The sequence below is a fragment of the Delphinus delphis genome, chromosome 13 (genome assembly GCF_949987515.2).
Source record: "Delphinus delphis chromosome 13, mDelDel1.2, whole genome shotgun sequence".
NCBI lineage: Eukaryota > Metazoa > Chordata > Mammalia > Artiodactyla > Delphinidae > Delphinus > Delphinus delphis.
In genome coordinates this window covers 11,384,939-11,411,467 of record NC_082695.1, presented here as the reverse complement: position 1 = coordinate 11,411,467, position 26,529 = coordinate 11,384,939, and the positions used below count along the sequence as shown (strand labels likewise).

The 26,529-nt window shown below is 45.3% G+C and overlaps 1 protein-coding gene across 1 annotated transcript in view; it reads right to left on the bottom strand.

Moving 5' to 3' along the window:
- The window catches only part of KSR2 (kinase suppressor of ras 2), a 396,776-nt gene that overhangs the window by 235,379 nt on the left and 134,868 nt on the right, over nucleotides 1–26,529 (bottom strand). The window contains exon 4 of the mRNA XM_060029378.1: nucleotides 10,206–10,719. Coding sequence (XP_059885361.1) covers nucleotides 10,206–10,719 — 514 coding nt within the window. The remainder of the gene's footprint in view (nucleotides 1–10,205; nucleotides 10,720–26,529) is intronic.

Below are 26,529 nucleotides of genomic sequence, written 5' to 3'. Positions count from 1 at the left end.
AATCACAGCTAGATCCTTTTTGACCCACCTCCTAGAGAAATGGAAATAAAAACAAAAATAAACAAATGGGACCTAATGAAACTTAAAAGCTTTTGCACAGCAAAGGAAACCATAAACAAGGTGAAAAGACAACCCTCAGAATGGGAGCAAATATTTGCAAACGAAGAAACGGACAAAGGATTAATCTCCAAAATTTACAAGCAGCTCATGCAGCTCAATATCAAAAAAACAAACAACCCAATCCAAAAATGGGCAGAAGACCTAAATAGACATTTCTCCAAAGAAGTTATACAGATTGCCAACAAACACATGAAAGGATTCTCAACATCACTAACCATTAGAGAAATGCAAATCAAAACCACAATGAGGCATCACCTCACGCAGGTCAGAATGGCCATCATCAAAAAATCTACAAACAATAAATGCTGGAGAGGGTGTGGAGAAAAGGGAACACTCTTGCACTGTTGGTGGGAATGTAAATTGATACACCCACAATGGAGAACAGTATGGAGGTTCCTTAAAAAACTAAAAATAGAACTACCATATGACCCAGCCATCCCACTACTGGGCATATACCCTGAGAAAACCATAATTCAAAAAGAGTCATGTACCACAATGTTCACTGCAGCTCTATTTACAATAGCCAGGACATGGAAGCAACCTAAGTGTCCATCAACAGATGAATGGATAAAGAAGATGTGGCACATATATACAATGGAATATTAGTCAGCCATAAAAAGGAATGAAACTGAGATATTTGTAGTGAGGTGGATGGACCTAGAGTCTGTCATACAGAGTGAAGTCAGTCAGAAAGAGAAAAACAAATACCATATGCTAACACATATATATGGAAACTAAAAAAAAAAAAATGGTCATGAAGAACCTAGGGGCAAGACGGGAAAAAAGACGCAGACCTAATAGAGAATGGACTTGAGGATACGGGGAGGGGGAAGGGTAAGCTGGGAGGAAGTGAGAGAGTGGCATGGACATATATACACTACCAAACGTAAAACAGATAGCTAGTGGGAAGTGGCCGCATAGCACAGGGAGATCAGCTCGGTGCTTTGTGACCACCTAGAGGGGTGGGATAGGGAGGGTAGGAGGGAGGGAGACACAAGAGGCAAGAGACATAGGGATATATGTATAACTGATTCACTTTGTTATAAAGCAGAAACTAACACACCATTGTAAAGCAATTATACTCTAGTAAAGATGTTAAAAAAAAAAAAAAGAACCTGCATGCCTCAACTAAAAGTGCCACAGCTAAGACCTAGAGCAGCCAAATAAATAAATTACAATTTTTTAATATAAAATAAATAAAAATGAAAGGATTTTTCAAGAGAAGCTGTGGGTGAAGGGTGAAGGGTGAACTCAACTTTTTCATCTTCCGAAAGTGCAACTGACCTTGGGTGGACTTTCTAGCTCTAATCCTTCGAATCTAAAGGGGCAATGTCAACTCTGTTAATAGACCACACTGCTCGTGGTAGAATTGCCTCTGATGGGTGAATTGTACATCGAATGGGAGTTCTTGGTATGAACTTGAAACTCCTGATAAGGAATCCACAGCCTTGGGGATCCTTGAGTAGCATGACATGACCCCTGCAGGGACCCTAGGAGCTATACTGATGGAGGTTTTACGAGAGCTCTTGTCCCCTAAGCCAGGATGGTTCCCACACCTGCTTAATGTGGACCTCACCACCTTGCACCTGAATGGCCACTTGGAGGTGAGGGCGAGGAAGAGCAGCCCCCGAGGACCCACAGAAGAGACGCCTGTTGCTGCCGTGCGTCAGTCAGATGCCAAGTGTGGTCAGTATTAATCTCATGTGTCTAAATGCTTAATTAGACCTAAAAGAACCCTGTGTACGAGCCCAGTAGAAGCCTTCCTATTTTAACAAATATGCTGTGATATAAAACCGATCACTCCTCTCTTGCCCTTATAAATATAGTAGAGTTTGTCGTAATAATTAGCACAATGATCTGTAGGTGTGTGTCAGTGTGTCTGAGTGTTTGCCCATAATTAGTTTTCTAAAGTAAATGAAAAGAGCCCCCTTGAATTCTTATTTACATAAGGAATCTGTGGGGGAAAGCCTATTCTCATACAAGCTACAAATGGCACCGATATCTCAGATACAGAAATGTGAATCCACTGGAATGAAGAGTCAAGAGTGAGGATCGAGTATGGGTTCCATCCAGCCTGTTCTCTTTGCTCCCAGGTCAGCTGAGGCTTTCACATTCTGCCCCAGAAAGCAGAGATATGAACCCAGGAATGTTCTAGATGAGCTTTGAGGAGACAGAAGAATTTCTAAAAGAGATAAGGTATGAAGGTCATAAAGGGAAGATTTATATTTATGCAGAACTAATAACGGCAAGTCACATTGGGAAAGCCATACAGTGTGGTTCCAATAACGAAGGAAGGGAAGTAGACATATTATAGATACACATACAAACACAACACATGTACACAAGGGCTTTTATCAATGTATTAAGAGCAGCTCTAGATGTTCTCTATGGCAAGGGGAAGGGGACTTTGAGCCTGGATGGCTTACATTTTATACTGCTTTTATTTTCAGAACAAAGCTTATCTGGGAGTCACTTCTGTAGTTAAAATTATAATTGGAAATTATGTTTTAAAAGAATTTGCAAAAAAAGGGGGATTTACAGTAGGATTCCTTCTTAATACTGAGCTACTCTTATGCATTTAAAATGTGATTCAGTTCACAGAAATCCAGTGTACCCTTGCAGATGCTCTGACGAAAGACAGCAAGTCATTTGTGTGCTGGGTGGACAAATGGGGGAATCAAAAGACAGACAACTCATCACACACTTAAGAATTGTTAGGTTTTTCCTTTTTCCAACACAGTAACCGTGGAATCCCTGGACTGAAGGCCAAGAGGACCAGAATCCCTGAGATTGCTCCCTCAACTTTTCACATGGCTGAAATCAGCGCCAGCTTACCTATGTAAGTGTGTCCACAAAGCCAGAGGGAGAAGAGAGACGGGTAAGAACACTGGGGAGACTTAGTAACCCCTAATGTTTATGCCTAAGTCTATCTATAGGATTATATCCACAGATCTATGTCAGTGTTTCCCAGCCTTTTTTCAATGACCCCTTAAAGAAGCTTTTTAGATATTTTTTTCCAATCGTGACCCCCAACTCCCAATGAAATTTTAATACCACAGATAAACTGGGTATCTATTTATGTATATGACTCTACGGAGATCTGCAAACTATTATATCAAGGTTTTTTTCCCCACCTCTCTCCCCTAAAAACCCATTTGTGCCCTGTTAGGGGTGATTTCACCCCTGTGAGAATGCATGTTATGTGTGTGTGTATAAAACAAAAGGTCCAGCATATACTTTCTACTTTCTTCATCATGTGTCCTGTGTCCTCAATTTCCACAACAGTCAGGTATTACTTTTACCAGGGGAAAAAATAGGACTTTTTTCCCTCTGTGTGTGTATGCATGCACGTGTATATTTGTGCGTGCTTTGGTAGTGCCACAGGAGTAAGATCACACTCATAAATTCAAATGCAAAACAAAAGAAAAGAACAAAAGGAAAAGAAGAAAGTAAAAAGGACTTTGAGAATGCATACACAGCAGGAGAGACGGTTTTGGCCAATACCAATCACAACAGTTCTGATCCAGCTCAACGTACCTGGACTGCAAGGCTACCAGTGATGAGAGACATACTATAGCTCATACAGTCTCGTTTTCTTGCCCTGCTTTTTCTACAAATGCCCATGAGGTACTACTGGGGACAGGACTGAAAGCCGAGCAGACCATCTGTTGAAAAGCACTGTGGGTACACCTGAGAGTGCCAAGAATTACTGGTCTCAAACACAGTCTTCCTCCCACCCAGCACCCACCAGGGTACTGGTGCTGGAAAGCTCACAGGAACCAATGGTTTTGAAAGATTCAGTTCTGTTCAGAAAGACCTGTGACGTCGGAAACCCCACTTCATCCCATGGAGAGGAAATAAAAGTAGGCTTAAAATTGCCAAGTTGGCAACAAAGAACCATCCCCAGCAGGGCTACCAGGGAGAAGGAGAGAAGAAACCAGACACTAAGCATACAACCGAAACCAGAATGAGCCGAGTAATTCTGCAAGTGCCTTTGGCTACATTCCACAGCGTAAAAGGCTGACTTCTCAAGCCTCCTCACCCACGCCCCAGTGGGGTTTATTCCCAAATCAAAGCTGTCCCGAGTGGGAAGAACCCCCAGAATAAAAAAAACCACTATATACAGTTTGACCCTTGAACAACGTGGGTTCGAACTGCGTGGGTCCACTTATACATGGATTTTTTTTTTCCAATAAGTCATACATGATCTGTGGTTGGAACTGCAGATATGGAAGGCCAACGATGGGACTTGAGATATGTGGATTTTGGTTTCCTTGGTGGGTCCTGGAACCAATCCCCTGTGGATACCGAGGGATGACTGTATATCTGACACAAGTTTCACAAAACAATATTAATACTTAGCCTCACTACATGCAATGCATTCCAATATAATCTAGTCTAGGATAGTCTATTTCATATTTTTTAATGCTGGTCACAGCCCACTAAAATAAGCTCCTTGAGAAAAGGGAACCCTTGTACACTGTTGGTGGGAATGTAAATTCATGCAGCCACTGTGGAAGTAATATGCAGGTTTCTCAAAAACCTAAAAATAAAACTATCATATCACCCAGCAATTCTACTCCTGGGTATATATCCAAAAAAACCAAAACCACTAATTCAAAAAGATCCATGCAGCCCAATGTTCACAGCAGCATTATCTACAACTGGCAGGATATGGAAGCAACCTAAGTGTCCATCAACAGGTGACTGGCTGAAGAAGATGTGGTACATATATCCAATGGAATGCTACTCAACCATAAAAAAGAACAAAATGTTGCCACGTGCAGCAAAATGGATGGACTTGGAGGGCATTATGCTAAGTGAAATAAGTCAGAGGAAAAACAAATACTGTATGATATCACTTACATGTGGAATGGAATGTAAAAAATACAACAAACTAGTGGATATAACAAAAAAGAAGCAGACTCACAGATATAGAAAACAAACTAGTGGTCACCAGTGGGGAGAGGGAAGGGGGAGGGGCAACATAGGGGTGGGGCAGTAAGAGGTACAAACTATTAGGTATAAAATAAACTACAAGGATATATTGTACAATATATGGGGCATATAGCCAATATTTTCTAATAACTATAAATGGAGTATAACCGTTAAGAATTGTGAATCATTATATTGTACACCTGTAACTTATATAATATTATACAACAACTATATTTCAATTTAAAAAATAGACCAAAAAAATAAGCTCCTTGACACTGGTCTTGGCAATGATTTTTTGGGGTATGACACCAAAAGCACAAGGAAAAATAAATAAGTGGGACTATATCAAACTAAAAAGCTTCTGCATAGCAAAAGAAACAGTCAAAAGATGAAAAGGCAATCTACAGAATGGGAGAAAATACTTGCAAACCATGTCTGATAAGGGGTTAATAACCAAAATACATAAGGAACTCCTACAACTAACTCAATAGGAAAAAAAAAACGGATCCAATTAAAACATGGGCAAAAGGCCTGAATAAACATTTTTCCAAAGAAGATTTACAAATTTACAAAAGGCCAACATGTATATGAAAAGGTGTTCAATATCACTAATTATCAGGGAAATACAAATCAAAACCACAATGAGATATCACCTCACACCTGTTGGAAAGGCTACCATGTAAAAGACAAGAGATAACAAGTGTAGGTGAGGATGTGGAGAAAAGGGAACCCTTGGTCACTGTTGCTAAGAATGTAAATTGGTGCAGCCACTGTAGAAAACAGTATGGAGTTTCCTCAGAAATTTAAAAATGGAACTACCATATGATCCAGCAATCCCACTTCTGGGTATATATCCAAAGAGGATGAAGTTATCATCTCAAAGGGATATCTGCACCCCCATGTTCATTGCAGCATTGTTCACAATAGCCAAGATAGGGGAGCAACCTAAATGCACATTGATGGATGAATGGATAAAGAAAACATGGCATACACACACACACACACACACACACACACACACACAATGGAACATTATTCAACCACAGAAAAGAAAACATCCTGCCATTTGCAACAACATGGATTGAACTTGAGAGCGTTATGCTAAGGGAAATAAGTCAGACAGAGAAAGACGAATACTGCATGGTCTCACTTATATGTGGAATCGAAAAACATTGAATTCATATAAACAGAGAGTAGAATGGTGGTTGCCAGGGACTAGGGGTGGGAAAAATGGGGAGATGCTGTTCAGAGGGTACAAACTCCCAGTTACAAGGATAGGTTCTGGGGAATCTAACGTACCATATGTTGACTGTTTAACAATATTATATTGTTAGCATTTGAAAGTTGCTAAGAGAGCAAATCTTAACTGTTCTCACCACAGAAAAAAGGTAATTATGCAAGGTAATGGATGTGCTAACTAACCTTATTGTGGTAATCATTTCGTAATACGTGTGTGTACTAAGTCATCACGCTGTACACCTTGAACTTACACAGTGTTATTTGTCAATTACATCTCAATAATGCTGGGGCAAAAAACAAACAGGCAAAGGGCAGCCTGTCTCACTTCGCCCCCAGCTTGTAGATTAAAAGATCGTGTGTCTGTCAAGCCAGGTTCTGCCTTCTGGTCAAATTCCACTTCACTCTGTGATCAACACAGCGATGAGTGAGGGAGATGCACAGTCTGGGGAAACCATGGCCAGCAGACCCCAAATGTCCCTCCCACCTTCCACAGCAGCAACCTGCGTTCCTAGCTTTCCTGCAACCCTCCCCACATCCTGAGGTCTCAGCAGCCAGTCTCTCTGGCTCTCACAAAATCATAAAAATAAGGACTCCCCTGGTGGCGCAGTGGTTAAGAATCCTCCTGCTAATGCAGGGGACACGGGTTCGAGCTCTGATCCAGGAAGATCCCACATGTCGCGGAGCAACTAAGCCTGTGTGCCACAACTACTGAGCCTGTGCTCTAGAGCCCACCAGCCACAGCTACTGAGCCCACGCGCCACAACTACTGAAGCCTGAGTGCCTAGAGCCCGTGCTCCGCAGCTAGAGAAGCCACCGCAATGAGAAGCCCACGCACCACAACGAAGAGTAGCCCCCACTCACCGCAACTAGAGAAAACCTGTGCGCAGCAACGAAGACCCAACGCAGCCAAAATAAGTAAGTAAAATATAAATAAATTTATATAAAAAACCCATAAAAATCAAGCCCAACTCCAATCAGAAAAGCATCAACCCTCTGTTAAGTCTCTGATGTCCCAAATATGTCTGGTGAAGGGGTATGTTTCCAATACAGATTTCACACAGAAGCTTGAGTAACCTTCGTAAAATCAGCTCTGATCGTGTCTTCCACTTAAATCACTTTAAGGCCTTAGAAAGGAGAATCACTGCCTACAACAAGGCTTCTGCCAGGGCATACTACAGCCAGTGAGCCAAATGTAGCCAGGCACCTGTTTTTAAATAAAGTTTTATTGGAATATCGCCACGGCCGCTTATTCAGCTATTGTCTGTGGCTGCTTTTGCTACGATGGCAGAGATGACACAGACCACTTGATCTGCGGAGCCTAAAACATTTACTATCTGGCCCTTTACAGAAAAAGTGTGCCCATGCCTGGCTTTCCTGTCTCTTTTTTCATCATTGTTGTAAAATATATATAACATAAAATTACCATTTTAAACATTTTTAAGGGTACAACTCAGTGGCATTAAGTACGTTCACATTGTTGTGCCACCATGGCCACCATCCATCTCCAGAACTTTTCCACTTCCCAAACTGAAACGCTACCCAGTAAACACTAACTCCTCATTCCCCTCCTCCAGCCCCCGGCAACCTCTATTCTACTTTCTCTCTCTGTGAATTTGCCTATTCTAGGCACCGCACATCAGTTCAATCATACCATAGTTGTCCTTTCGTGTCTGGCTTAGTTCACTTAGCATAACGTTTTCAAGGTTCATCCATGTTGTAGCAGGTGTCAGGATTTCATTCCTTTTTATGGCTGAATAATATTTCATTGTACGGATGGACCACACTGTGTTCATCCCTTCATCTGCTGATGGACACTCGGGTTGTTTCACCTTTTGGCTGTTGTGAACAGTGCTGCCACCTGCCTAACCCAGGAGTCTCTTCTTGCATCATCTGCCTGCTCCCTTAGCCACAGAGGGCTTCCATCAGTTCCTCCAATGGGTCATGCTCCCTTCCTGAAACACCTCCCACCCCTTCCACCATCTTAATCCCTAATTAACCTTCAGTCCAAACAGTTCTTCTGGAAGTCACGCCGACCAAACCCTCCCCAGTCCCCCCACTCAGCTCCCTGCCAGTGCAAACTCAGTCAGCTCCACAAGCTCTGACAGCATCCTGCACTTTCTCCTGATAGCCTGTAACACTGTTCGTAAATACTGGACATAAGATTATAACACCTGGGGCTTCCCTGGTGGCGCCGTGGTTGAGAGTCCGCCTGCCGATGCAGGGGACACGGGTTCGTGCCCCGGTCCAGGAAGATCCCACATGCCGCGGAGCAGCTGGGCCCGTGAGCCACGGCCGCTGGGCCTGTGGGTCTGGAGCCTGTGCGTCTGGAGCCTGTGCTCCGCAACAGGAGAGGCCACAACAGTGAGAGGCGCGCGTACCGCAAAAAAAAAAAAAAAAAAAGATTATAACACCTACGTGTGGTTACTGGATTAGTGTCAGTCTTCACGAGGCCAAGGGCTATGTCTTTTTCCTTTCCACTGTACCCTGCCGACTAGCCCAGAGTCTAGAACACAACACATTTCATCAATTCTAAGATGCACACAGGATGTATCTTACGATCAACGTCTTAGATTCACCCGCATATGGTAGTGAGAGCTCACGAAACACCGGCTAAATCGTTGAAATGGAAATGCAGTGAACCGTTCCCCAGTGGTTGCCCCACCTCAGAGCTCCCAGAACCGGGGTCCACGCCTTTCACACACGACAGTTCCCAAATTTAGACTCTTCCCCGCATCTCCTCATAGGATTATCCATAACCATTTTATCTTCTATGCCTCAGATGCAATTTTGTTAAAGGTAAATATTTAAAACGTGCTACTCACTTCTGTGACCCTGTTTAGCATTTCTTCCATTTTTAATACACTGAGACCTCAAAAACCTGCAAGGGACCCAGGTCACACTCAGCCTCTGAGGGGCCCTGGAGGGAGCTGCCCCATTTCTCTCATTAGCCAGCATACAGCCACAGATGCCGTGTCGCCCTCTGCTGGCAGCAAGTCCCACCTACGCCCCCCCCCCCCCACCCCCGCAAGTCAGAGCCAGGCACAACCCATGTCAACTTTCAGGATTTTTCTCCCCTGGGTGCCTGTGGCCCCACCTGCAGCTTCTGTGGGACGACCTTTGCTCTGACAGTCCACTCATCTGCTCCCTGAGCCCCCTCCCACCCCCAGCAGACCTGGGCATGTATCTCAGGTATAAACACAGAGCAAGTCCCAGGCACAGGGTCGGTCAGGGCAGCACCATCCAGCACCGCAGCCACGTGACACAGGCAGCCAGTCCACACTTGGAAGGTGGCCGGTACGAACTGAGCTGAGCTGCTGGTGTGAGATACCCTCCAGATTTCAAAGACTCAGTGTGGAGAAAAGAATGCAAAGTATTTCCGTAATAATACTTTACACTGATTCTACTGTGAAATGATCACGTTTTACTATATTGGGTTAAATGACATATCATGAAAGTTAATATCACTCGTTTCTTTTGACTCTTTTAAGGCAGCTACTAGAAACCGTAAGGTCGCGTATGCAGCTGGCGTCCTATTTCTAGGGGCAGCACTAGGATAGACTCTGCAGGGACTGGCAAGTTTTCCTGTGAATGGCCAGACGGTAAAGATTGCGGCTTTTCGGGCCACCCTCAACTCGGCCGTTGTAGCAGGAAAGCATCCACAGACAAAGCAGAACGGAACGAATCCGGATGCGTTGCAATAAATTCAGATTTGGCTCCTGGGCTATAGTTTTCCGACCCCTACTTTACAGCATTAATAGTATTAAAAGGGGTCATTTCTGGGAAATTCTGGACCAGCCATTAGGGAAAATCCACCTTTCATTCAACTGGAGGAGGGAAATACAAATTGATTTGAAGCTTCCCAGACTGGGAGGCTCAGCTGCCCCCGGGAACCCACCAAATGCACTCACTTGGGCGTGTGGGCCTCGTCTACGCGGTGACCCAGCTGGAACTCGTGGGACTTGCTCCGATGCAGGGCCGTGAAACCCGGGATCAGGTGGATCAGCTTCCGGGAGGAGGGCGGCGGGGTCCCCGGGGGCTTCAGCTTGTTCTTCCTCCTCATGGGTGGCGTGCCGGGCGGGGTCACGGTGGTGACGATGTTGGGGGTGCGCGGCGGGGTGCGGACCGTGTGCCGCTGCCGGGGCGACGGAGGCAGGGACCGGTGGCCAGACTCCAGCGGCAGGGGCGGGCACAGGCCCGGGTAGGCGTCCACAGTGAGCCTGTCCACGTGGGTGTACACGGGGGGCCCCGGGCTGGGGCTGGCGTGACAGTAGTGCTGGACGCACTTGGACTGGACCCTGGGGCTCTGGGAGAGGTGGGTGCGGATCCACGGGGTCGGCTCCGGGGGGCACACGGGGTTGTTCTCCTTCCCCGTCTCCGTGGTGGGCCACTGGATGGTCCAGTCTTGTTTGGAAAGGTTGCCTCCTGAGTTGGGACAAAGGAGCAGAGACGACAGATGAGCCATGAGAAAGTGGGTGAATTACACTGTAGGCACATTACCGTAGACGCGCGTTACACCGTATACACCGTGCACCGTGCTTGTGCTGATTACAGCGTGCTCTGTACGCATATTTACATAAATTATGCACGGTATGGCTGTGTGCACATTTACATAAATTATGCACGATATGTTGTACGCATATTTACATAAATTCAACCACACCCACTTGGCCCCTCCAAAAAGAATGAAATCCTTTAGTTGACCGTCTCACCATAATCCCCATTCAACAGCCTTGCCCTCCACTGTCCAGGGTTGGGGAGCCCACAGCTCAAATGTCCAAGGAAAGAGCATGGCAGGTGTGGGGAGAGGCGAGGAGGCTGGTAGGGACAAAAGCATAGAGGTAGAAAGGAGATTTTCTTGTCTCACAACAGTTTATTAGAAAAAATGGAGCACTAAAAAAAAAATCCTACTGCCTGAATGCAGCTGGAGGTGTTTTTCAGCCCTGATATAAGCTAAGTCAGAAAATAAAACTAAATCCTACAGTTCACTAACATTTTTCACTCATTTGCTGTATTAAGAGTGCAAATACGTATTTGGTCTACACATACAGACTCTCAGGCTACAACGTGCAGTCCTACATCCTCTACACTAAGAGACGTAAAAGCGTAAGGGTCGAATACTGAGACCAAACGTTCAGGCTCCAAAACCGTCTAAGTCAGGGCAGGCACTGTCCTGGGTCCCTTTTCCGGTGTCTTCTCGAAGGCAATATATGGTGACAATGGGAAAACTGGCTCAGGAGGCTTAAGGGACAGGTGAGGGCAGACCTCCAGGCCCATGTGGATTTTATACCAAGTTCAACAGGAAGCCATTGAGGGTTTTGATCTAAAGTTCCTTTCTCTAGTTAGCATCTATCACCATACAAAGATATCACGTTATTATTGACTATATTCCCCACGCTGTAACTAGACTTATCGTGGTGATCGTTTTGTAATATATAGAAATTTCAAATCACTATGCTGTATACCAGGAAGTAACAGAGTGGTGTAGGTCAATTATACTTCAAAAGACAAACAAACTTATAGAAAAAGAGATCAAATTTGTCATTACCAGAGATAGGGGTGTGGAGGAGGGGAACTGGATGAAGGCTGACGAGAGGTACAAACTTCCAATTATAACATAAATAAGTACTAGGGATGTGCTGTACCACATGATTAATATAACTAACACTGCCATTTGTTACACAGGGACGTGGTTAGGAGAGTAGATCCTAAGAGTTCTCATCACAAGGAAAAAACTAGTTCTTTTTCTTTTCTTTTGTATCTATATGAGATGATGGAGGTTCACTAAACCTACTGTGGTCATCACTTCATCATGTATGTAAGTCAAACCGTTATGCTGGACACCTTAAACATACACAGTGCTGTATGCCAATTATTTCTCAACAAAACGGGAAGATAGAGAGAGAGAGAGAGAGAGGTAATAGAGGATAGATAGACAAATAGATAATAGATGATAGATAGATAGAGGCTGCTGCTTGGACAAGGAGAACCCAGTTAAAGGGTATCACAGGGCTCCCGCTGAGAGAGGATGCTGGCTTCCACTTGGGTGGTGGCAACACAGATGGAGACAAGTCAGTAGGTATCAAGAGAGGACCACCGGGCTTCCCTGGTGGCACAGTGGTTAAGAATCCACCTGCCAATGCAGGGGACACGGGTTCGAGCCCTGGTCCGGGAAGATCCCACATGCCGCAGAGCAACGAAGCCCATGTGCCACACCTACTGATCCTGCGCGCTAGAGCCCACGAGCCATAACTGCTGAGACCGCGAGCCACAACTACTGAGCCTCCGCTCTAGAGCCCGTGCTCCACAACAAGAGAAGCCACCGCAATGAGAAGCCCGCGCACCACAAAGAAGAGTAACCCCCGCTCGCCACAACTAGAGAAAGCCTGCACGCAGCAACAAAGACCCAACGCAGCCAAAAATAAATAAATAAATTTATTTATTTTTTAAAAGAGAGAGAGGACCACGTGGCAGGACCTGGCAGAAGGTGATCGAGTGGGCCCTCCCATCAGAGGCCAAGCTGAAATAAATCCCAACTCGTGGCCGACTGGCAATAACAATAATAATTACTATAAGGACCATGACAAGAGCTAATTTATAGAGCATTTGACAGTTTACAAAGTGCTTTCATGAACACTGACTCACTGCCCCTTTTTTAATTAAAAACAACTCATTTTGTTGTTACATATTCATTACAGAAAAATTAGGAAATTCGGATAAGGAAAAAGGCAATGTTGTTCTACAGCCGAGCCATCCTGCCTATTAACGCTCCGCTGTGGCGCCTGCCAGCTGGTTTGCTGTGCTTTTTTTTTTTTTTAAGAAACACCATAAGATCTTATTTAATGGTTTGTCATCTGTTTTCTTCATTTGTTATATTGGGACTGTTCCACATCTTACTTAATTTTCATAAATCTGTGTGCAAAGGGCCATTTTGATCTCTACTTTGTAGATGAGGAAATGTATGTGCAGAGATGAAGATGTTTCCAAGGTTGCAGCAGAGATGGGAGCTGGCCTCTGGGATTCAAACCCAGGATCTTGGCCAACTCAACAACGAGGGCACAGGGCCTCTAGGACAGTGGGACCTGCATTCACCGAAGACCCTGGACCGTCATAATCCGCACAATGGAAGCAGGAGCTGGAGCAAGGGCTACTTCTGGCAAGAGTCTCCCTTTTCCTTCCTCCCAGACTTTGCCAGAACATTCTACCCAAATCACCATCACTATGGTGTGTCGATTCTCAAATATTTGCACATACACATTAGCCCAGGGTCTAAGAGAGCCAGCTCTGGAGTCAGATGACTTGGCCCTAATTCTGGCTCTCCTGCTTCCTGGCTGTGTGACCTTGGACACTCATCAAACTTCTCTGAGTCTTAGCTTTATCAGCAGTGAAACAGGAAAATAGTAGACCTGCTCCGGGGGAATATTATGAGGATCAAATGCAATAACACAAGCAGGGTGCTGAGCCCAGCACCTGGCACACAGCAGGCCTTCCATAAACGTTAGCTGATTGTACTGTAATTCTCAACACCATGGTGATGCGTTGCTACCTCCCGTTTAAAGCATATGCACCTGTGCTGAGAGCTGAACACGGCACCAGGTGACGTCACCTCCCTGTGTACCTCTCGGAAGGTGATGTTCAGAGAGGCTGAATAGCTCTGAGAGCTGGGGGCAGACAGAGAATCAAGCCCAGATCAGCTTGATTCACCCAGCAAGCTCTGGATTGATGTATTTGCTCAGGAAATACAAACACATTGGCAAATGAGCCTAAGTAAAACATGTGTAAGAAAGTAAATCTATTTTTTTAAGTTATCTTAATCACATACCACACTCCAAGGCCACAGGGAAGTACTTTGGGCATTATCGCTAGAGCTCATGCTCCCTTGAGTGAAGTGAAAAGAATATGGGACTGCAACTCAGAGAGATCCAGCTTAGAACTCTGGTTCCACTGCTGATCAGCTCTGTGATCTTGGGCCAGTTACTTGACCTCTCTGAGACTCTGGGGGTTTGTAAAATGAGAATGAATAATCATGGCTCCCTTGGAGGGTGCAGTGAGGATTAAACACATACATTCATTCATTCACCCAAGTATATTTCACAAATATTTGAACTCTTCTTGTATACCAGGCACTGTTCTAGGCACCGGGACACAGCAATGAACAAAAGAGACAAAAGTTCCTGTCCTCACAGAGCTCATGTTCTTGGTAAGGAAACAGAGAAGAAAAGGGGATGAACAAAAAAAGTAACATTATATTACTTATAAGATGTCATATATAATATAATGCCTATAATATGTCAGTGATAATAAATGCTAGGGAGGAAAAGAAAGCTGGACGTGGGCACCAAGAAGGAGTATTGGGGCTACTTCAATCAGAAAAGGATGCAGACGTTGACAGTGGGCATTTGAGCAAATACCAGAGTGAAGCAAGCAGCGAGTTAATGAGACACAATGAGTCGAGCTGTCAGCACAGAGCCTGGACCACATGATGATGCAGACAAATGGGCGGGTGCTTGAGGATGAGTGAGACGTCTGTTCTGGATGCCTGGGACTCATCCAGCCTGCTCCCCAGGCAGTCGCTGTACCAGCGCCTGGCGTCGGGCGTCTGTCTCCCCTGTCCTCGAGATGCTCACAGGCCAGTGGGAAGATCAACGATGAAATAAGCACTCACTGCAATTGCATTCCCAGGTATGGACCCAAAGGAATTGAAAGCAGCACTCAAATGTCTGTATGTGAATGTTCACAGCAATGCTAGTCACAACAGCCAAAAGGTAGAAACAACCCAAATGCCCATCGACTGACAAATGGATAAAGTAAAGGTGGTGCGTCCATACAATGGAATATGATTCCACCATCGAAAAGAATGAACTACTGATACAGGCTACAATTTGGATGAACCTCGAAACCACGATGTCAAGTGGAATCAGCCGAACATGAAACGTCACATAATGTATGATTCCATTTATACGAAATGTCCAGAATAGGCAAATCGATAAAGACAGAAATCAGACTAGTGGGTGCCAGGGGCTGGGGTGGGGGAAGAAGGAACGGGGGCAACGGCTTAATGAGTACAGAGTTTCCTTTTCGGGTGATAGAAGTGTTTTGGAACTTGATAGAGGTGATGGTTGCACAACGTTGTGAACGCACTAAATGCTGTGGGATCGTTCACTTTTAAATGGTTAATTGTATGTTCTGTGAGTTTCTCCTTGCTTAAATAAATGTAAGTACTCACAGTATGGAACCAGGAATCCAATGTTAGAGAAAGTGCAGGTGAGTGAGAGCAGAGGGGAGGAGGCCAGCTTTCTGGGGAGGGATGGGGAAAGGCATCCCGGAGGAGCAGACACCTAAGCTCAGATCTTGAGGATGAAGGAGAACATCCTAGGAAAGGGGCAGAGTGGAGGGTGTAGGAGGAAGGATGAGGACAGAGGGAACAGCAGGGCCAAGGGCCAGGAGACGGCAGAACGTGGTGAGTCTGGACTGCAAGCAGTTCAGTGTGGCTGGAGATATTCCGAAGGAGGAAGAAATCCAAGCTGAGGCTGGAAAGAAGGGCAAAGGTGGACCGTCCAGGGATTTGCTCTGCTAAGTGGAAGGGGATGGTGACTGATCCCCTGCAGTGGCCTCCTGCAGAGCTCCTGGAAACCTGACACAGCCCAGGGCGCAAGGCCACCAAACCCAGTAATAAGCAAGGGGGAAGCTCTGGTCTACCATCATGCAGCTGTAAGCTCCAGGCCTGGACCCCAGCCCCACAATCATGCCCAAGGAGAGGCTGGCACTCCCACAACCATAAATGATGATAGCATGGAGGCCAAGTTCCTGCTTGGCCATACTGTTATAACCACAAGGCTTGGGCCCCAAACCCCTGCTTATGCCGAGGGAAGGGCTGGCTCTCCCAGTGGGAAAATGCTGAGAAGTGGGTTAGGGCTGGAGGCCAAGGTTCTTTCCATCACATCACTATTACACCCCAGCCCCTGCTCATACCAGTGGACATGCTGGTGCATCCCTGATCCTGTGGCTTACAAACCAGAGCCCAAGGGATGGAGTCCATTTGCCACGGGCTCCTGCAGGACGCAGGGTGCTGGCCCGGAATGCACGCACTGACTGCTCTCTCTGTCCCCTTGTGATTAAAGCTGTCCCAGAGGCCCTGGTGCAGGGCTGTGTGAGCATCCATTCTCGCTCAGTAGGACCCACTGTGCATAGGGGGCATGACCAGATGAGTGCTGTGGAAAGACGTGTCTGAAGCCAGCCCTCCAACTGCGCGAGTGCGAGGGGCACGGGCTGGGCGTGGGGCTGGGGGTGAAAGGAGAAAGGATCGTACAGGTCAACGGCAGCCGCAGGAGCCCAGCCTGAGGCTGCTGAAGGCACCTGCGTGGGAGATGACAGGGACCAGGAGTGGAGCTGTGGCAGCAGAGATGGAGACGAGTTGGGTGACTAGTATAAGAGGAGGAGGAACGAATAGCTGCCGTGTGCTGAGCACTTACTATGTTCCTGACGCTGCTGTTCCAAGTCATTTACTTGTATCAAGTTAATAGCCACACAGCAATCCTACAGAGCAGACAAAAATCACTCTATTTTATAGACGAGGAAACTGAGGCACAGAGAGTTTAAATGACTCACTCAAGGCGATACAGTTGGAGAGAAGGACAGCTGGGCTGGTGGTCTGCGCCCTTGAGCATGACACTAAGTCAAGGCTGACGTCCCGGTTCCCCCCACCCCTGGGTCACAAGGTGGCTGGCTGGGGGCATGCATCACAGCAATGGAAAACACAGAAGGAGATGGAGCACAGGGCAGGGCGGGGGGCGGGGGGGCAAGTTCAGGGTCACACCAGCCAAATCTGAGGTTCCTGCGGGACATCTGGGCAGCGATGCCCAGGACGCAGTAGAATTTTACCTCCTCCTCCTTTGCTCCCAGGAAATCCTGGGAGAACTGCTCAAGAAGAAGTTATTTTTCTAGGCTGAGAGAAGTGGTCGGGAGATTCTAAAACCTCCCAAGTCTGTCCAAGAGTGTCAGACTCCTCTTAGAATTTTTTTTTTTTTAAGAAAGACATGCCAGGGGCATCCTCTGGTGGCACAGTGGTTAAGAATCTGCCTGCCAGTGCAGGGGACACGGGTTTGAGCTCTGGTCCAGGAAGATCCCACATGCCACGGAGCAACTAAGCCCGTGTGCCACAACTACTGAGCCTGCACTCTACAGCCCATGAGCCACAACTACTGAGACTGTGCTCTAGAGCCCGCAAGCTACAACTACTGAGCCTGCGTGCCACAACTACTGAAGCCCGTGTGCCTAGAGCCTGTGCTCCGCAACAAGAGAAGCCACCACAATGAGAAGCCCACGCACCGCAACGAAGAGTAGCCCTCGCTGGCCTCAACTAGAGAAAGCCTGCGCGCAGCAACGAAGACCCAACACAGCCAAATATAAATAAATTAATTAATAAATTAGAAAAAAAAAGAAATACATGCCATGATTTAATCATGTTCACCTTTTGCCTCCTCTCCCATTTGACCCCTGAATCTCCAGAGCAGACAGCCCATGGCCCTGAATTACAGGTCAGGGAGGAGAGGTAATGAACACAACACCCACTGACTGACTCCCTCAGAAGGAGAAGGGACACCTCATCATTTGGAAGACTTGCTTTCTGAACAGAAAGAACAAGAATAAATTCTAAGTAAACATCAAGCAAGGAAGTGGAAGTTTTTATATGCACAGAACACCCTGGACTTTGCAACATGATGTTTAGAAATGAACTTGCCCCAACGTTTCCTGTGACTCAGTTTCTTCATCTGTAAAATGGAGATCACATTAGAGCTTTCCCCTAGGATTATTCTGAGGATTAAATAAGACCATACAAGCAGGACATTTAGCACTATCTCTGGCACACAGCCCAATGCTGCATAAACGTTAGTGAAAACGGGAGTAAAACCACCTATGTTATGTGACGCCGGTGAGGACTAAATGAGGTAGATGTGGATATATAGTGCCAGGCCTTCAGGGCCTGTGTCCCTGATCTGGCCAGCTGCCATCCCCTACTGGAAGTAAACCCGTGATATCAAAAGCCACTGAGTCTGGGTTTCCCTGGTGGCGCAGTGGTTGAGAGTCCGCCTGCCGATGCAGGGGACACAGGTTCGTGCCCCGGTCCGGGAAGATCCCACATGCCGTGGAGCAGCTGGGCCCGTGAGCCATGGCCGCTGAGCCTGCGCATCCGGAGCCTGTGCTCCGCAACGGGAGAGGCCACAACAGTGAGAGGCCCGCGTACTGCAAAAAAAAAAAAAAAAGCCACTGCATCCTTATTGTGGTTGAATTGTATCCCCCGCAAAGCTATGTTGAAGCCCTAACCCCCAGTGCAAGTGAATGTGATCTTATTTGCAGATAGGGTCTCTGCAGATGTAATCAAGTTAAGATGAGGGAACAGTGGATTAGGGCGCACCCTAAACCCAACGACTGGTGTCCTTAAGAAGAGGAAAGGACACATAGAGGAGGAGGCCATGTGAAGACAGAGGCAGAGATCGCAGTGACACAGCTACAAGACAAGGATCGCCAGCAGCCGCCGGAAGCTGGGAGAGAGGCACGGGACGGATTCTCCCCTACAGCCTTCTCCTTGATTCTTCTCCACCAGCACCTTGATTTTAGACTTCAAGCCCCCCAGAACTGGGAGAGAATACATTCCTGCTGTTTCAAGCCATCTAGTTTGTGGTGGTTTTGTTACAGCAGATCAAGGAGACTAACAGAGCCTTCAACCAGGAGTCAACAACATTTACTGAATACGGACTGTGGAGTTATGATAGAAAAGTTAGCATTTGGAGGGCCCTGCCATGCCCAGTTAGGGGATTCAGTGCTTGTCTTACCTGCCCTGTAAGGTAGATGTTACTGATCTGTTTTATAAATGAGTTCTATAAAGTCCCATAGTTGGTAGTAACCTTCACCTTCACGCTTCCCCTTTATCACACGGCATCTGAAGTTGAGCTGGGACCCACGGCCCCCCACAGCCTACAGTTCCTCCAAACACACACACACACACACACACACACACACACACACACACACACACACACAGAACTCCATGAGATTCAAGGAAGCACTGAGTTGGTCCCAAGGATCGCTGTCCTAAAGTTTCAAAGTCTGAGAGATAAAAAGAGTGGAAGAAAAGCTTTACTCTTTCCAAATTCCCTTCTCCATCAAATTCTCTTCTCCTTTACCCTTCCACTAAAAAATCAGAAGTGTGGGGATGCAGAAGCAAAAAGCCTCATTTCATTAACCAAATTGACAGCCGCTCAACTGACAGGGATTCAACTTCTCTCTGCCGACGCTTCAGAAGTGTTTCACTGACGGGCTATCTTACATCAACTCTTCCCCTCTCTCTTTTGATCCTCTTTTTAGTAAAGTCTGAGGCAAGAGGGTAATTTTTCATTTTAAATAGGGAAGGTGTGGCACCAAGGTGCTCTGGGGGTTATTAATCGTAGCCCTTGCTATCTTGTCATCTGTTTCTGGAAAATCATTTTATTTCAAGTCTTGAATGGGGTGGGCAGAAGGGAATAGGTTTTAAGAAATGAAAGGTCTAAGGATTGATTAAAGACATTCCAAGGTGCAGGGATTTTTATTTTGACATTCTCTGATAAGCGACCAAGAGAAATAAAAGCCATTCTCAAGGGAGAAAGTGATTTCAAAAAGTCTAGGCAAGTGTCTAACTTCTTTGTCCCTTTCCATAAACATTTTATAAACAGGCCAACGTCTGGCTTGGACTTTGTCTGAATTTCAGTGCCAGCATCAGAATGTATATATGCTACTATTCCAGAATCACCCCTGCTTGTAACTTTTGTGAATATTTAAAAACACTTGTTAGTTTAATCCTCACAACTCTCTGGCAAGAAAGAGAACTTTTAGGACTTCCCTGGTGGCGCAGTGGTTGAGCGTCCACCTGCCGATACAGGGGACGTGGGTTCGTGCCCCGGTCCAGGAGGATCCCACATGCCACGGAGCGGTTGGGCCCGTGAGCCATGGCCTCTGAGCCTGCGCATCTGAAGCCTGTGCTCCGCAACGGGAGAGGCCACAGCAGTGAGACGTCCGCGTACCGCAAAAAAAAAAAAAAAAAAAAAAAAACAGAACTTTTAGATGCTGGCTGAAAATACCTCACTGGAGTCATTGGTAAAGCAAAAAAATAGTAACAATAATAATTATTATTAACACTAACAAGAGTTACTGTTTATTGAACACTTACTATGCACCAAAGAGTATTCTAAGTATTTTACATGCATCACTTCACATTATCCTCACAAGACCCTTTGGAGAAAATTCTGCTACTGTCTTCATGTTACAGTGGAGGAAACGGAGGATCATCTGAGAGACTGAGTGGCCCAAGGTCACACAGCTGATAAGTGGTACAATGGAGTTTCCAATACAGGTCTGTACCCCTCACCATCCCGATTTTTCTAGGAGCCTCCCAATGCTCTCAGGAAGTGGAGACACAGCCAGAAGGCCCTTGAGAGGCTGAACCATTTTACATAGACCTTTCGGATCAGCATTTAGGGCAATGCCATCTGACCCTTCAAAAAAAAGTCAAATATGATACTCACTATAGACACAATCCCTGAAAGAGTGAAACCTGAAATCCAGGATGAATTTTCAAGTTTCTGGTTTGTAGTACTTGCAAAAAGAAGCAAATAAGGACAAATGAAAAACACACCATTGCCAAAGCAATTCAACAGTGGCAAGAATCTTAATCTAAGACCGCATTAATGAGCTTGGCATCCAGCCAAACTGTGGGTCCCGCTGGGCACCGTCTCCAACCCTGGATGTCCCCAAGCTGGACCAAACAAATGCACTGACCCCAGTCTGTGCAGGTCATCTGGGAGATGGGCCAGGGCAGGGAGCTTGGGCTCTGACCCAGTAATGCTTCCTAGGTCCTGCCCTACGAGGCTTTTGCGATTTTATTATCCACCAGGAGATCTAGCCAGATTAACGTTTGGTCACGAACTTTAGGGTAGTTTTTCTGTTCTAACAAAGCTCCTTTTTATAAATAAAAAAAAATTGTATTGAGGTGAAATTCACATCAACCATTTTTAAGTGCAGAATTCAGTGACATTTAGTACATTAACAATGTTGTCTCTATCAATTCTAAAAAGTTTCCATCACTACCCCCCAAAAATCCCATACCTACTAAACAGTCACTCCCCACCTCACCCCCTTCTCTCAGCCTCTGGTAACCACTAATCTGTTCTCTGTCTCTGTGGATTTACCTACTCTGGATGTTTTGTACAAATGGAATCATACAATAAGCGATCTTTTGTAACTGGCTTCTCTCGCTTTGTATCATGTTTCCAAGGCTCATTCATGTTGTAGCCTGTATCAGAATCTCATTCCTCTTTATGGTTGAATAATATTCCATGATATGGGTAGAACACATTTTGTTTATCTATTCATGAGTTGATGGACATAAGGGTTGTTTCCACTTTTTGGCTATTGTGAGCAGCTCTGCTATGATAATTTGTATACGAGTATTTCTTTGAACAACTGTTTTCAATTCTTTGGGGTAGATACCTAGGAGTGGAATTGCTGGGTCACCTGGTAATTCTGTCTAACCTTCTGAGAAACCACCAAACTGTTTTCCACAGTGGCTGCACCATTTTATAGTCCCACCAACAATATACTAGGGTCTGATTTCTCCCAATCTTAACCAACTCTTGTTATTTCTATTTATTTATTTATTATTAATATTATTATTGTCATCCTAATGAGTGTTTAACAAAGCACTTTTTTAATAGTACTATTTTTTAATTAATTTATTTGTATTCTGGGGGGGCACGCCCTGCAGCTTGCGGGATCTTAGTTCCCCAACCAGGGATCAAACTCGCAGCCTCAGCAGTGACAGCACGGAGTCTTAACCACTGGACTGCCAGGGAAGTCCCAGCAAAGCACCTTCAATCACGGCCATAGCTAACGTTCATTGAGTGCTTACTGTACACCCCACTGCTGCCCCGCCATCTCTCACCCTGATGCCTTATTTCGTTTATTTCTCACGACAACTCTGTGGGGTTGGTGAGGAAATTAAGGCTTTGGAAAATTAAAACACTAGCCCGAGGCCAAGCTCCAAACCCTGGTGTTCTGACCACAGATCACATTCTCTTGGCAGCTATACACAGCACATCTGAATTAATCCTCATAGCCATGCAGGGTGACATGTATCACCAGCCCCATTTTTCAGATGGAGAGACTGAGCCCCACAGAGCAGCAGGGACCTTCCCTAGGTCCACCCACGTAGAAGGTGCCAGGTCCATCCAACTCCAAACCCCATGTTCTTTTCCCTCCACTGTATATTCTTTTACAATATTTAGTGTTTTAATTGTTAAGTACAATTAAAATTGTGACTGGGATGCAGCCAATCTCCAGAATAAAGAGAGCAACCACCACCATCTGTTGGACAGTTTAAACTGAAAGAAAGCCCTTCCTGGTTAGTAACACAGTTAGAATTGCATGGAGGAAACTGCAATAAAACACCCCCCAGAGTATCTGGCGGTGAGAATGTTTGATAGGGCAGCAAGCCCTGGAGGTATTGATGGGTTCTGACACTGTACACTGCAGTCTCCTTGGAACCGTGGCTCTGAACCCCGGTGACCGTCAGCATCACACGGCAGCTCTGAACAGCCTAATACGAACGGTGAGCAGAGTGGATGGCACAGTGCACTGGACTCCAGGATTCCTGGGTTCCAAGCTTCCCACAGAGCTGAGTGCCCGTCACCGTTCTCTGTTCATCACCTCCACCCTGCTACCCACTCTCTCTCCTCCCCTGCCTATTTCATTTTCCTCACATCCCTTACCACTCAGTGGAATTATTCTTTTATATCATCTGTTCTCATTATTCACCACCGTTATATTCTATAATATAAAGTCACTGCAAACACTGAATTAGCCAATATTGAACCATGGCTCCTAGTGGAAACACAAGGTTAGGTTCCTATGACCCTCTGGTGACATTTTCATCAACTGATCCCCACATAATCTTGTTTTATGAATATTTCTGTTTAAAGTCAGAATCTAATAAGTTATTTAATATCTATGTTGCTGATTCATTAACATTCAACTCATGGCCAACAGCACTGTCACTCCTGCCTGAAGGAATCTTACATAACACACGTATTTTCTGGAAAGGCACATCGCAGTCTGCTTGTGCCCAGAAGCACTGGATAGCACTTCAGCACTATGCTCAGGGGTCATTTTAAACAGAGAAATCACCCCCCAAAAACACAAAAAATGTGAAAAACTTGGAAAAAAAAAAAAAAACACCTCCCTGACAGTATGAGAGCTGAAACAAGAAGACAGAGCATGAACCTCAGCTGAGAACATGAACACCAGGCGACTCAGACTTCTCCCCACTCCACAAATCCAAGTATTGATTTTAGGATTACGAATAAATTTTAGGGAGTAGGCAAATTCACGGAGGTGAATACAGAATCCATGAAGGATTAAGACTGACTTATTTATCTGTTTGTTTATCGTCTGTCTTCCCCACTGGAATACAAGCTCTTAAGAAGACAGATGCCTGGGCTAGATTTCTCATCACTGCATCACCCAGCACCTCGCACAGTGCTTGGCAACAAATAAATGCAGATGTTTTTCCCCAGCACATATGTGTATCAAATCATCATATGGTATCATATGGTACATCTAAAACTGATACCATGTTATTTGTCAATTATATCTCGATAAAGCTGGGGGAAATTTTTTAAATAAATATAGACTGTTTTGTCTCAATGCATAAATTATACACTGCTTCAATAAATATTTGTGGACTGAATCAATTCTTCATAAATTCTAACTGCCATGACTGATAACCTTGTTTGTATCACCCATCCTGAATTCACCAAGCAGGGAGATGGGGAATACCTTAACACAGCTAAGATCCTATTCATGCCAAGGGCTGCCCCGCAAAGATAAAGTCTTGAGAAATAAAGGCCTGGTGACCAAAGAAAAAGAGTAGGAAGATGGCCTTATCTTGATCCTGCCTCCTTCTGGCTCTGTGTCCTCTGAGTAATAGCTGTGTCTCTGCCCCGCCCCAGCGCCCTGCAGAAGGATGGACTGTCCCCTGGGCCTCTGAGGGACAAGGTGGAGGTGAGAAGGCGGGGGACCCATCGGGCTCAGACCAGTTCCCAGGGATGCAGCAGGAGAGAATCCACACAGGGACAAGCCACACTGGAGAAGGATGCTTTCTGAGATGCTTCTAATTCCAGAACTCTCTGTCACTCCATCACTCTGCCTCCCTTTGAGTGACAGGTGTTATATTAGTTCTATAACTTCTTGTGTTGGAAAATTCAAGAAAGCGGAAGGTGGCATTAGATGACCTTAGGTGCGGCAAGGCACCCTATTTTTATCTCCAGACAACTGACTGGTACAGCAGGTTTTCTTAATCCTCCTGCCTTTTCCCTCGCCGTGTGGAATTCAGTGGGACCCGCACCTGCCCTCATTTCTCTCCCAATTTCCCTCTGCGGGGAAATTGCTTGTGAAAGCTTTAGAGCCTGGTGTGGCAGGCAGTCAATCTGTTCAGGTTACCCACATAGACGGAAATGTGGATGCTTCCAGGAAAAAGATGTTGGGAAAACTTTTATTAACCCCTGTCGCCCCTCTTAACCGAGGCAGACACCTCCTTGGGCACCAGAGGGCTTTTCGGAGACCTCTGGCTTTAGCACCTCCTGTGATAACTCCTTGTCACAGAATGGCAGAACCCAACTGAGTTTGAATCCCGGCTCTACTAATTACAAGTTGTGTGACCTGGAGTCACGTGCTTAACCTCTCTGAACTGCGCTTTGTGTATCTCCAAAGGGAATGGTAAAAGCACCCACTCCGTAGGGTTGTTTTGAGAATTCATGAAAATAAAGCACTTTGCAAACAGTCTACCTGCCCTCGTTGTCATGACTGTTGCTCTCGTTGGTTAGCTGTAATTCTCTTTCATTCCCCAGGCAGCTATGTACGTTCATCTTTTAGATTAGACACCCACTGTGTACAAGGCACTTGGATCCACAAAACCAGCGGCTTCTCCATCCACATAGAATTTATACCCTACAAACCAGATTGTGAAGACTTAGCATGAAAAAGAAGTTTAAAAAAACCTCATTAATAATTTTTATATTAACTACATGTTGAAAAGGTTACGTTTTTTGGACATACTGGGCTACATAAAATATATTGTTAAATTTAGTGTCATTCCTTAAACGTTAAACATAGAGTTACCATACGATCCAGGAATTCTACTCCTAGGTACATACCCGAAATAACTGAAAGCAGGGACTCAAACAGATACTTGCACACTGATGCTCATGGCAGCATTATTCACTATAACCAAAAGGTAGAAACAACTCAAGGGCCCATCAACAGACGAATGAATAAACAAAATGTGGTCCCTCCACCTAGAGTCTGTCATACAGAGTGAAGTGTGTCAGAAAAGAGAAAAACAAATACTGTATGCTAACACACATATATGGAATCTAAGGGAAAAAAAAAAAAAGGTCATGAAGAACCTAGGGGTAGGACGGGAATAAAGACACAGACCTACTAGAGAATGGACTTGAGGATACGGGGAGGGGGAAGAGTAAGCTGTGACAAAGTGAGAGAGTGGCATGGACATATATACACTACCAGACGTAAAATAGATAGCTAGTGGGAAGCAGCCGCATAGCACAGGGAGATCAGCTCGGTGCTTTGTGACCACCTAGAGGGGTGGGATAGGGAGGGTGGGAGGGAGGGAGACGCAAGAGAGAAGAGATATGGGAACATATGTATATGTATAACTGATTCACTTTGTTATAAAGCAGAAACTAACACACCATTGTAAAGCAATTATACTCCAATAAAGATGTTAAAAAAAAAAGACAAATAAAATAACAAGCATTAGTGAGGATATGGAAAAAAAAAATGTGGTCCATCCACACAACTGAATATTATTCAACCATAAAAACAGATGAAATTGTAATACATGCTACAACATGGATGAACCTTGAAAACGAGCTAAGTGAAATAATCCATTCACAAAAGGACAAATATCATTGTGTTTCCACTTGTATGAGGTCCCTAGTCAACTTTATACAGACGGAAAGTAGAATGGTGGTTGCCAGGGGCTGGAGTTGTTTAATGGTTACAGAGTTTCAGTTTGGGATGATGAGAAAAAGTTCTAGGGAGGGATAGTGGTGATGATTATACAACATTGTGAAAGTACTTACTGCCCCTGAAACGTACACTTCAAACGGTTAACATGAGCAATTT